The 13,127-nt window shown below is 33.8% G+C and overlaps 1 protein-coding gene across 1 annotated transcript; it reads right to left on the bottom strand.

Moving 5' to 3' along the window:
• Nucleotides 1-1,698: 1,698 nt before the first annotated feature.
• On the bottom strand, nt 1,699-7,637 carry LOC112516853 (inactive protein kinase SELMODRAFT_444075-like). The gene is made up of 9 exons (XM_025124087.1): nt 6,943-7,637; nt 5,811-5,965; nt 5,644-5,738; nt 4,246-5,222; nt 3,735-3,895; nt 3,582-3,658; nt 3,046-3,193; nt 2,822-2,971; nt 1,699-1,893 (listed from the first exon to the last, which is right to left on the bottom strand). The coding sequence occupies exons 1-9, from the start codon at nt 7,127-7,129 to the stop codon at nt 1,858-1,860; spliced, it is 1,986 nt and encodes a 661-aa protein (XP_024979855.1). The 5' UTR covers nt 7,130-7,637; the 3' UTR covers nt 1,699-1,857.
• Between the last annotated feature and the right edge of the window lie 5,490 nt (nt 7,638-13,127).

The raw sequence follows: 13,127 nt of genomic DNA, 5'->3' as shown, positions 1-13,127 counted from the left end.
TGTCTGTTACTTTCTCCAAGCATTCTGGCTACCCATTACATGCACTGAAGGACGTGATTGTCAGACTTTTATAATTGCAAGACATAAAATGCCTCTCTAATTTGGAATGAGGTTGTTTAAGCACCTACAGTAAACCGGTAGAGACGAACAACAACCAAAATAATTCTAGAAACAGCAATAAATCTTAATCAAATAGAGCAACCAAAACAGAATCATGTATGCATATTCAGTCACATAAAGATCAAAATCAAGTAAGCAATTAAACCTATAGGTGGAGTTTTGCTCTCCCATGTAAGCAAAAGTTAAGGTCGCAAACATAGCAATGCGGATTGGTCTCTATTTTGTCATAACAATGCAAGATATACATAAAAGGAATCGGCACCCTAAGAATCCTCTAATAGAGCATGCCTTCAAATACAATGGACCAAAGAAGTCAATATGAAAGATGCCCTAACCCCCAAAAATAATCACCAAAGATGCCCTAACCCCCAAAAATAATCAAACCCCAAAAGTCTGCAAAAGCTTGCAAGAAGAAAGAAGACGAGATGGACAGAACCCTAAACAGAATTACCTGGAAGGTTGAAGAAGACGACGATGGAGGCAGAATTGAAGGTTGAAGAATACGACATTGGAGGCAGGATTGAAGGTTGAAGAAGATGACGATGGAGCGATGGATTGAAGGGTGAGAGCGAAAGCGGTGGGGAGCGATTTTGCCTGAAATCGTTTAGGGTTTATGAAATTGAATTGGGTTAGGGCGATGAAATCGTTCCTGTTGGCGATGAAATCCGATTTCGGGAATTGGGTTTCTGTTGGAGATGAGATTGTTTGGCCATGAAATAGGATAGGGTTTTTGATTTGAACGGGTTTAGGGATTGCTTTAATAGGTTGTAACATTTGCAATAGAGGTTGTTTTTAAGAGTTTAAGAGATTAAGAGTTTAAGAGTTTTAGCCAAATGTATTATAAGATAGTATAGATACACATTCAGACACTATTTATTGCATAGCATGGTTTAGGGTTTGTTTACCACTTAACAATTCCATTAAAAGACAGCCTCTGAATCGTTAAGAGAAGAATCTTGTTTGGCAAAAAAAGGTCTGCCTCTTGATCGTTTTAAAATCCTCTGAATGATTTTGTATCATGGGCTTCCCTTAACCATTCAGCGTTCTAATTTTATTGTAAACAATTACTAAACAACTATATTTCATTTTACACTATATTATGAGAGTCTCTTAATCATTTTGCACCAAACTATTCAGCAACTATCAAACAACCTCTTACTGATTGTTAGCACGTTAAAAAAGAACACGTTAGATAAGTAGAAATGGTGTTCACGTTTCCACCTTCGGTTTGTATTAAAAAAACCCAACAATTTAAGTTCACCAGATAATTTATAGTCTAAATCGCTCAAAATGAAGCATACACTCCCTAACAACTGAATGGCAGTTGCTGAATCGTTTGATATAAAATGATTAAGTTGTCAGAATGATTAAAAGGCTCTCATGATATAATGCAAAATGAATATAATTGTTTGGTAATCCTTTACAATAAAATTAGAACGTTGAATGGTTAAACGAGACCCAGGATACAAAACCATTCAAGGGTTTTGTAACCATTAAGAGACGGACTTTTTTTTGCCAAATAAAATTCACCTGCTAATAAAACTATTAAGAGTAAACAAACAACCATAACTATTTGTATAGCTTAATTTCTTCCATTTTCAAACAGGAAAAATAAATAAAAAATTAAAGAATATATGTACAAGTATTCCAATAAATGCATGTAATTTCTTTTTCAATGATCCAACTATTGCTCCGGCCAGATAATGGTCGCCGGAATCACACCTGAGTCGCCGGAGATCATTTGATATCATTATTTTCCAACATCCAAAGCACCTGTTTCTCCACAAAAACACATAACCATCACCAAAAATCATCGTACGAAACAAGTAGGTTGGAAAATAAAGAACGAAATTAAGTAGGGCCGTCTGTTAGCATGTTAAATATGTTTTTTTTTAAACCACAAAGGTGGTGTCTGATTGGTTTGAGCTTGACTGCAAAGGTCAAAAATACCAGGAGGTCTCAAGTTCAAATCTAAGAGGAATAAAAATCCCCTTGTGGCCACGGAGGTTCAAATGCAGTGACTCCGGGCTATCTGCAAAGCAGGTGGTCGCCCTGGGATTAGTCGGCTCGCATAGCGGGTTGGATATCCAGGTTAATAAAAAAATATATATGAGTTTTTGAACATTAAGGCCTAATTTTACTTGTCTTTGAGGCCCGAGTTGTGAACACCTCGGTGAAGACCTATCTAATTTCTTTCGAAATTAAAAACGGCTATTAAATGTCGGAATTTGCTGATAAGAAACAAAAACAACTGTTCGATATTCTTCTCACTTTGACATTTTAAACACTTTTGTTGTTTTAATCTGTAAGATTTTTTTAATATGACGTGAACTTTTATATTTTAATTTGTTTATTACTACTTATTTCAGATGATCTATAGTTTAGTAGGGGTAACAGATGTAACAGGGTCTCCAAAAAGATGGGAATGACCATGTTTTTTTGTAACTAAGTTTTTTTTTTTAAATTATACCTATTTTGACCGGTAACATACCGATCGTTTAAAAGTTGATGCCGTAAATGCATCCACGTCAACAGATGTTACAAGATAAATAGGCTACCGGGTCAAAATGGATACAAGTTGTAAAACTCTGTTGCATCGGTTGAGAGAATCTTTTGTTGCATTAAATAGGAATTAAACCAAACTTTGTTGCATTTTGTCCTTAAAAAAACGACATGAGGTTTAACTGTTTAAGGTTTGTACCTGAGACATTCGAGGTCGTGAGTGTGGGTCCCGACGGATGCACAACGATGCACAATGTGACATGCATCGCACCTCCGGTTCCGAGTAACTTTGTTTAAGCCGCGGGTCCATCAACTCGGCGATGGCAGTCTCTTCGAGCAATGGCCGAGCCTGTCGATCAAAATATGCAACAATGAGGGGCTAAAAAACACGAAAAACGAAACCGAGAGTTCCAAAACTCATACCCATTCGGTAAGGTATTGTTGGCCCTTTGGTCGGTTTATATCAACGGCTTTTCGTCCAGTAATGAGCTCAACCAACACGACCCCGAAAGAATAGACATCGGCCTTTTCGGTAATTTCGCCACTCTGAGCGTATTCCGGAGCCAAATACCTAAAAAACTGAAACATGTTAGAAAACGACACAACTGAACCATAAAAAATGGCGTAATCTAACGGATATGAGCTCGGTTTAGACTGTACATTGAACTTAACTATCATATCTGAGCTTGCTTTTGATAAGCTAACCATTAGCTGAAAAGCTAGTTGTTGGTCGATAAACTAGTCATGTTTGATAAAAACTAGATAAAAAGTCGAAGGACAATGTAAAATGATTTAAAATGATACGTTAAAAAATTAATTGAAAAAAAATATATCGGACATAATTGGAAGAAAAAGTGAAAAAACTCGTAAGCTAATGGAAACGCTACCAAACGAGACATTCATTAAGCTACAAAATAAGAGTTCGGTTATAGTTGTCAAACAAGGCCTATGTCTATTACCCGAAAGTTCCAATTATTCTCGTTTCCACACCAGTTTCGCCGTCCGGTTGCCACCTCGCAAGCCCAAAATCTCCGACCTGTTTTTCAGAACGAGATCGTGTTTTAAGGTTGACTTCAAAAGTCAAAAAATGTGTATGTAACATTGATGCATACCAAAGCTTCAAAATCATGAGTTAGAAGAATGTTGTTTGGCCGCATATCACGATGAACGATACAACCGACTCGACATTCTTCGTGAAGATATCGTAGCCCTCGAGCAGCTCCAACTGCGATCTTTTGTCTCGCGGACCACTCCAACGGCCCATGATCGTGCCCTGCAAATTGAAAATACACCCTCAATCAGTATTTGTTAGAGCCCCACATCGGTTAGACTTGGACATTTTCTCTTTAATATATGTTGGAAGTTGGAACCCCTTTCCTCCTTGAGGGCTCTTTCGGACAGTAATTTGGGGATTCCACATTTTACATGGTATCAAAGCCAGTCTGATCGATGTGGGACCATCTAAGCTCTTGATGGAGGGTTAGAGTCCCACATCGATTAGACTTGTCACACTTCTCCATGGTTTATGTTGGAACCCCCCTTCCTCTTTTTGGAGAGCGGTTCCACGTATTCTTTCAGTATCAACAATCATAGATTACTTGTTAGAAATTGATAGATTTGTACCGTAAAGATGAGAATCTAAAGAACTGTTGCAGATATACTCGTAAACAAGCAACCGTCGGCCATCCTCCACGCAAAATCCGATCAGCATCACAACATTTCGATGCTGTGCGCAGCTTAAAACCTCAACTTCAGAGAAAAACTCGTTATCGCCTTGAGAACTAGCCATCTTATGCTGTTTGACAGCAACCATTCGACCATCTTTCAGAACCCCTCGGTGCACCGATCCAAACCCGCCTTCCGCCAAGAAATTAGCTTTAGAAAACCCGTCTGTAGCATCTTCAAGCTCGCAAAACGTGAACCATTTCGGAGGTTTTCCAAAAACGGGCGCTTTATGCTGACAGATTGAACAAAGTGGCGGCGGTTTAGGCGGCACGTGTCTCCTTAACGGGATCGTCTCCCTCACATTCTTGGTTGCCTTTTCGAGTCTATGGTCAAGCTCGGAGAACTTTAAACGGAGTGCATCCGTGATTGGATTGATCAAAGCTCGTTCATTTAACAATTTCGGACTTCTTTCCATCTTCGAGAATTCCCCGGAAGAACTAAAAGCATCCGCCATCCATGGAGAACATAAGCTTGTTGATGGGGATGAACTCAGATTCTCACTATCGGTATCGGAATCAGACTCATCAAGAAACTCATCTTTTTTCACATCCCAATCATGATCCGCTACCAAAAACGGAGAAAACCCAAGATCTAAGCTCGATAACGAAGAAGTTCCGTGTTCCGTTGTGGAAAACAACGAATGTTCGGGACTGCTTACGGGGGTCACATTTGGAACTTTAGTTGCATTCCAAATACTTTCTTCTTCTTTGGAACTCTCTGCAGGTGCTTCTAAACAAGAACTTAAACCTTCGCCGACTTCTTTTGTTGGTGATCCAACCAAATTGAGCCGGAGAACTTTCGGCCGCGACTTTTTCATCACAACCACATTGCATTCTAACTCCTCGATGCATACTTTCGCCTCTTTTTTCAGTTTCCTGTGTCCGGAAATCAACAAATTGTATATAATTTATCAAAATAGAAAAACATATACGTTCTGGCGATTATAAGCTAGCTTTTTTTTTGAGCTTATTGAAAAAGCCTCGTTTGGTTGAACACAAGCCAGCCTTTTGAAATGTGGTTTAAAGTAGCATTTTAATAGCCTTTTGAAAAAGCCTCGTTTGGTTGGAGACTAAAAAGTGAAATTAGCTGGGGAGATAGGTTATTTTGGTATTTTCTTATATTTTTCCAATTAACTGTTCAACGCGTCCTTTTAGGTCATTTTTATATTGTCGTGTAGCTTATCAATTAGTTTTTACCGAACATGAATAGTTTATAAGTTGGTTTATCAGCTAACAGCTAGCTCATCAGCCAGTTTGCCAAGCATAGGCTCGATATTGATTTGATATACGTGGTTACCTATCCAAAACAACCCATTGTGTTTGGGTTTTCTTTGCTTCAGCAGCCACCACTCCACACGTGGTGCCGGAAACGACTTTGATCTTCATCTTTATCTATCAAAAACCATCAAATTTGGTAAGATGAATTTCAAAAAGAGCAAGAAAACACAGTGCAATGAGACTTGCCTTATCTGAGTCGTAAATATTATGGAGTTGAAGCATCATCTGAGAGCACGATTCGGTGATATAGTCCTTCTGATCCCTAACATCACCCGAAAGAGATTTCCATTGCCCTGTGGTGCAATCGCTGTTGAATTTCGAGAAATTCCATAACTTATGACCTGAAGTAAATCAACAACAGATTTAGTTCGTAGATTTTGGTTCTTAAGAACGAACCCGTTTTCTTGGTCAAGAAAAACACCCTGAATTTCCATTTTGGTTGGGAATCAACCACAAAGATCCGAATTTATATGCAGAAAACATGAAGCTCAGCCAAAAAATTTATAAAAACTGAATCTAACATGCATGCTACAGAAACAATTTACATCAAGAAACTCGTATTTAGTCTTCCACATTTGAATCAAACTTGATGATGAACATCAATGGCACCTAAACTCAAAGATTGACCATCATAACCACTTTGGTTGTGACGCACTAACCGTCATAACCACTTTGGTTGTGACGCACTTACAGTCATAACCACTTTGGTTGTGACGCACTTACAGTCATAACCACTTTGGTTGTGACGCACTTACAGTCATAACCACTTTGGTTGTGACGCATTTACAGTCATAACCACTTTGGTTGTGACGCACTGGTTAAGGCCCAAGGGATGTAGTGGAAATCTCATCTTTGCTTAGTTCAAATCCTGGAGCTGCTAAAGCCCTTTTGGCCAGGTTCACCTGTGATGACTACGGCCATTCGTGGTGGGGAGTGATTAGTCGGAAGCCAGCCTGGATAACCATGGTTACCAAAAAGAAGATGGAACATCATGCATCAATGCTATTTGCTTGCATTTTGCAAAGAGGCACAAAAACATTGAAGATTATGATTCACAGTCATTATGGGAATTCAAGAATCAGTATGCTAGATGAACTTGATGAATAAAAACAGATATTAGCTTGCAAAAGTGAGAGAAGAAAAAAAGCTTCTGAAGAAGGTTTCAAACTGGAATATGGATATGAAGCATCACAACTACTCATAGATTTGAAGACTGATAAACACCTAAATCAAAAGTCAAACAAGACCAAAGAAAACTTCTGAACCCTAAATTGAAAAAACACATATTGTAACACATAAATGAGCTTAAATGGATTACTTGAGGTGTGAGCAGGGATGACCACCAGCAGTTTAGCACAATCCCCAGGTTGAACAACATGAGCTAAAGCCCAAATCAAAGCATTTCTTGAAATTTCTTTGGATGCTTTCACAGCAATAAGCACAACTTTCTCTCCTACATGATCTAACCCACCTCTAACTGTACCACTCTTTTGCCTCTTCATCATTTTCCAAGAATGTAAACAAAGAAAACTATCAAAAAACTAGTTACCCTTTCAATCTCTGTGCCGAAAAACAGCAAGAAACACCCAAAAAGAAAGAACCCAAAATTTCCCCATTTGAGCAAATCATCGAACACCTACAACGCATTCCATTTGAAGAAGTTCTAAAACAATAAAACGTAGTAACTTTTTCCCAAATCAGAGCCCAAAAGGTATCATGAGTACTTTTGGACTAAGATTCACAAGAAACGCATGATGGGGAAAGAGAAGGATCAAAAGAAAACAAAGTGGGGATGAAGAAAGCCTGCAAAAAAGGGAATCGGGTCACATTATTTGGACAACAGGGTTTCTTTTACAGAGAGATGTTGTAAAAACAACAAAAAAGAAGAAGAACCAAAAGGAAAGGATCAATTTCAGAAGGGTATCATAAAATGGAAGTGAAGTGAGCAAAAGAAAACAAAAACCTGAAGGGACATGATGGTTAAAGTAATGACAATGGTGTCCTCCTTTTCTGAATAGCAACAAAATTATTGAGTCAATGATGGAATTGGAACACTCTCTCTCTCTCTCTTTGATTGCTACAGTTTTATAAGTTGTTTAAGACACATTTAATGAGACCCCATTCCCCAGAAACAAGAGATAATTGGAGAAATATGTTCACTTTTCCCTTAATGCTTAACCAAATAATACTGAATTGGATACTACATCATTGGTTATATCAATAGTTACCTAAGTATTTAAATATTTAAATTTTACATTTTAGATACCAAAATAAAAGTTATAAAAGTACGTTATCGAAAATATAAATCAAGTTAAAGTATGTTACTTTATTCATGCAATTTGTCCTATTAATTTTGGCTATTTACATAAAATTCTCATTATATTCATATCTCCTCTTATATATGACTGATATATAAGTAAAAACTTATATAAATCTGAGTGATTACTGATATGTAAGTAAACCGAAGGTATGAAATGTGAGCGATATGAATAGGAAATCCTTGAGTTTAATTTGATACGCGCTCTGATTTAACAAAAAAAATGTTACAGACTATTAGTAGGGCTATTGCATGTATCGTTATAGGTTGCAAGTTTAAATTCACGTGCCTCTTTTTCAATTTTTTTATAAGAACAACAGGAGAGAGAAAAAAAATCAAAAATCACGGACCCATGAATTTTTGAATATAGTGGCACCATATAAAACGGTTGCACCTTCTATAATAGAACGGTTATACCTTTCACGAACGTATTTTTTTTTTACCTTACCACGGAGGAACAATACGGTGGCACGTGCCACCTAACCACCCCTCTAGGTCCGTCTATGTCATGTTATAGTTTGCAATATGTAAATGGGCAAATTGCATGAAAAAGTATCGTATTTTAACTTGATTTCTATTTTTGGGTAACGTACTTTCAAAGCTTCCAGTTTGATACATAAAATGTAAGTTTTAAACATTTAAGTATTCGAATAACCGGTTTAAGCATTAACCGGTTATCATGTTGATGTGGTTAATGACATGAATTTTTTTAATCTAAAATTAGTCTTTTTTTTTATCTAAAATTAATGTTCAACTGATTACTCAGATACTTAAATATTTAAAACTTTACATATTAAATACCAAAATGAAATAATTCATTAAAGAAATATTACCACTTTCTTCTTTCACACACACATATTTACAACATTGCATCATACAAATAATTCCAAAGCATATGATTGATTTGTTTAATTATTGCATTAATTGCAATAATTTCAAGAATTCTTTTATTATTATTATTATTATTATTATTATTATTTATTATTCAACCCCTCTGTTTTAGTTGACATATTACTTGCTTTTAAAGTCTTATGTAACATGTGCAATTTAATGACTTTAATACCTTGGATCCCATTTTGATTTCTTTTGATTAATATATTTATTAAACATTTAATTTATTTTTTTCAAATTTAATATTTGGTCTACATATGATCTCATAAATGTAACATTTATTAATATTAAATATATAATCCAAAAAAACATAGTATTTTGTGATGATCAAGTACATAAAAACCCATAGAATTTAAATTGAAACATTCAGTAAAGTTGTATTTGAATAAAAGTTGATTACTGACAAATCTAGCCGGTTGCATATAGAACCCTTTTTAAAAACAATAATGTGAGATTATTTTTGGACAAAAAGTTGATTACTGAAGATTCCAGCAAGTTGTATACAGAACTCGTTTCCAAAAACAGTAATGTGAGATTATTTTTGGACAAAAAGTTGATTACTGACAATTTCAATCGGTTGCATATAAAACCCATTTCCAAAAACAATAATGTGAGACTATTTTTGGATAAAAAGTTGATTACGGACAATTCCAATCGGTTGCGTGCATAACCCATTTCCAAAAACAGTAATGTGAGACTATTTCTGGATAAAAAGTTGATTACTGTTAATTCCAACCGGTTGCATACAGAACCCGTTTCCAAAAACAGTAATGTGAGACTATTTTTGGACAAAAAGTTGGCTACTTACAATTCTAACCGATCGCATACAAAACTTGTTTCCAAAAACAGTAATGTGAGACTATTTTTAGACAAAAAGTTGATTACTGATAATTTCAACCTGTTGCATACATAACCCATTTCCAAAAACAATAATGTGAGACTATTTTTTGATAAAAAGTTAATTACTGACAATTCTAACTGGTTGCATACAAAACCCGTTTTCAAAAACAGTAATGTGAGACTATTTTTTTACAAAAAGTTGATTACTACAATTCCAACATATTGCATACAGAATCCGTTTCCAAAAACAGTAATGTGAGACTATTTTTGGACAAAAAAGTTGATTATTGACAATTTCAACCGGCTGCATACAGAACCCGTTTCCAAAAACAGTAATGTAAGACTATTTTTTGACTCGTTCAACAATTGAGGTTAACAGGAGACAAAGATCTGAGATCAAACCCAGTCCATATCTCGTATTTGAATAAAGCCAATAAAACTGTATTATTTTTCTTTTGAAACTAAAATGTCAAAAACGGAACTTGATGATTTAATTTTAAAATTTTATATAAAATTACACAAACAAATTAAATACAATAAAAAAAAATAAGGAGTCAAATTTGTAACACATTTTATAACACCATTATGATAACTCGTACCACGAGTATCATGAAAAATCATATAAGAAATTATTATTAATTTTTTTAAAAGTATATAATATTTATATACAATAAAATAAAATAAATAAACTCACACAACTTCTTCATATTTGGTAAGATTTAAACTATTGACTTTCTAGGAAGTTAAAGACTCAGAGGCTGTTTGACAGTTGCTGAATGATTTAGTGGATAATGATTAAGAGTCTCTCATGATATAGTGCAAAATAAAATATAATTATTTACAACAAAATTATGACACTGAATGGTTTAGAGAGGCCCAAGATATAAAATTATTCAGAAGGTTTTAGAACTATTAAGAGACAAACTTTTTTTTTTACAAACAAGATTCGCCTCTTAATGATTCAGAGGTTGCCTATTAATGAAACTATTAAGAGTTAAACAAACAACTCATCACATACTGATTAGATCAAAGACCTTTGGTGAAATTATTATTTTAATAAACATATAAAAATATAATTTTAAACAATCATTTAAATTAATTAATATATCTCAAATTTTCAAAATCCTTTGGGATGTGGATATGTAAAAGTGACATCTAATCTAATAATTTAAATATAATCCAAAAAACCAAAATGTGACAACAATGAAAATGAAATAAATCAATGCACAAAAGGTGATACCAAATTCAATTATTTTAAAGAAAAAAATTCTATTTAAAAAAAAAATCGGGTGGGTTTGTAATCCTCGGCCCCGGCCCTGATTCTTAGTAATAACCCCCGGCTCCGGTCCCTGGCGGGGACGGGATGTCAAACTCCGGTCAAACCCCATGAAAAGTATTTGTTAGTTTGAGTAACATTCCCCGGCTCCGATTTGAATCTACCGGGGATCCCCGGCTCTGGGGCCCGTTTTAGCGGAGAATCTCCGTTCTCATTCGGATCGGGGTGAGCCTGTGTTTCTTCTATGTATGATAGTTTGTTAGGGCAACCTGGATAGAGATGTTGTTTGCATATATAATAAAAAGACATTTTTGAAATATAATTACTTCACACACAAACTGTAATTCCAAATTAAATTTTAACTAATTTTCTAAATTTTGAAAAAATATACGACAACTTTGTATTACCCTTCATTTCTGAGTTCTTTAATTAGAACCTAGTCAAAGGGTGTTATGGTCAATTTACTGTAACTCAATAATTTTTTCAGATAAGGTTGATATAAGTGACAGTAATTTATCATTTATATACACACACACACACATATATATATATATATATATATATAGAGAGAGAGAGAGAGAGGAGTGATCATATGAAAACCGCTCTCATTTGTGTAAATCATGCAAACCACCTTCATCTGTCGATTTCATTGTTTAATCTTATGAATTTTTTTTCATGAAATTGTTTAATCTTGTGAAATTGTTTCATATAATACTTTTTTTGATGAAGTTGTTTCATATATGGTTGTGAAATTGTTTCATATAATACTTAATGAAACTGTTTCATGTATTTCTCTAACATTAATGAAACTGTTTCATGTATTTCTCTAAAATTAAAATAATGAAGATGATAATATCTATGATTAACACCCTCCACAATAAAAATGATTAATCAACCTCTCATAATTACAAAAAAAATGAACAAAATGAAAAATTATGATTGATTGAATGCGGTTTGCACGGTTTGTACAAATTGAGTGGTTTGCATTTGATCGCTCCCCTATATAAGTTCATTTTTTTTTTTGTAATTATGAGAGGTTGATTAATCATTTTTATTGTGGAGGGTGTTAATCATAGATATTATCATCTTCATTATTTTAATTTTAGAGAAATACATGAAACAGTTTCATTAATGTTAGAGAAATACATGAAACAGTTTCATTAAGTATTATATGAAACAATTTCACAACCATATATGAAACAACTTCATCAAAAAAAATATTATATGAAACAATTTCACAAGATTAAACAATTTCATGAAATTTTTTTCATAAGATTAAACAATGAAATCGATAGATGAAGGTGGTTTGCACGGTTTACACAAATGATGGCGGTTTTCATATGATCACTCCTCTCTCTTTCTCTCTCTCTCTCTCTATATATATATATATATATATATATATTAGAAAGGTACTTGTTAGGACTGAGAAACGTGCAATGCAACGAGATATATATCAATTTTAATGTTTTGTTTTATTTATTTTGTCTATATCAATGTTATAATACGACTTTATGTGGTTTTGAGCAAACAATAATGTTTTTTTAATAAAATATAAATTTGAAGATATCATAAACATTCAAAAATATATATAAAAGTTCTCATTTTTTGCAATTTCTTTAATTTAGTTTTTTTTATTATAATGTAAATTAGCTTTAATAACGAAGTAATTGATTTTTAGTTTATTATATTTTTTTATAAAGATAATAACTATGTATTATGTTAGAACTCAATAATTATCCTAATTATATTTTAGATTTTATATTTACAATGAGAATTTTATTCTGTATTTGATTATATTTATCTACAGTTAGTTACACGAATTCAAACATGGAGCTTAATAAGTTGTACTTATGCACAATTTACTTGTAATCTTGAACTTTAAGTAACATGCATCAATAAACAGTACTTCATGTATAAATGACGATTTTAAGAGTTTTTATCAAATGTTTTATAATATATTATAGATATGTGTATATATATATATATATATTTATATATACATATTTGTTGTACCTCAATAATTTTTTAGGATAAGGTTGATATAACTGACAGTAATTTCTCATTATATATATATATATATATATATATATATATATACTAGAAGCGTACCCGCGCAATGCAGCGAGATACATCATGATTTTAATATTTCATTTTATTCTTTATCTCAGTCGATGTTATA

The sequence above is a fragment of the Cynara cardunculus genome, assembly GCF_001531365.2.
Source record: "Cynara cardunculus var. scolymus isolate 2C chromosome LG 8, CcrdV1, whole genome shotgun sequence".
Lineage (NCBI taxonomy): Eukaryota > Viridiplantae > Streptophyta > Magnoliopsida > Asterales > Asteraceae > Cynara > Cynara cardunculus.
Note: the sequence above shows the minus strand (reverse complement) of the source record. Positions and strands in the feature narration are given on the sequence as shown.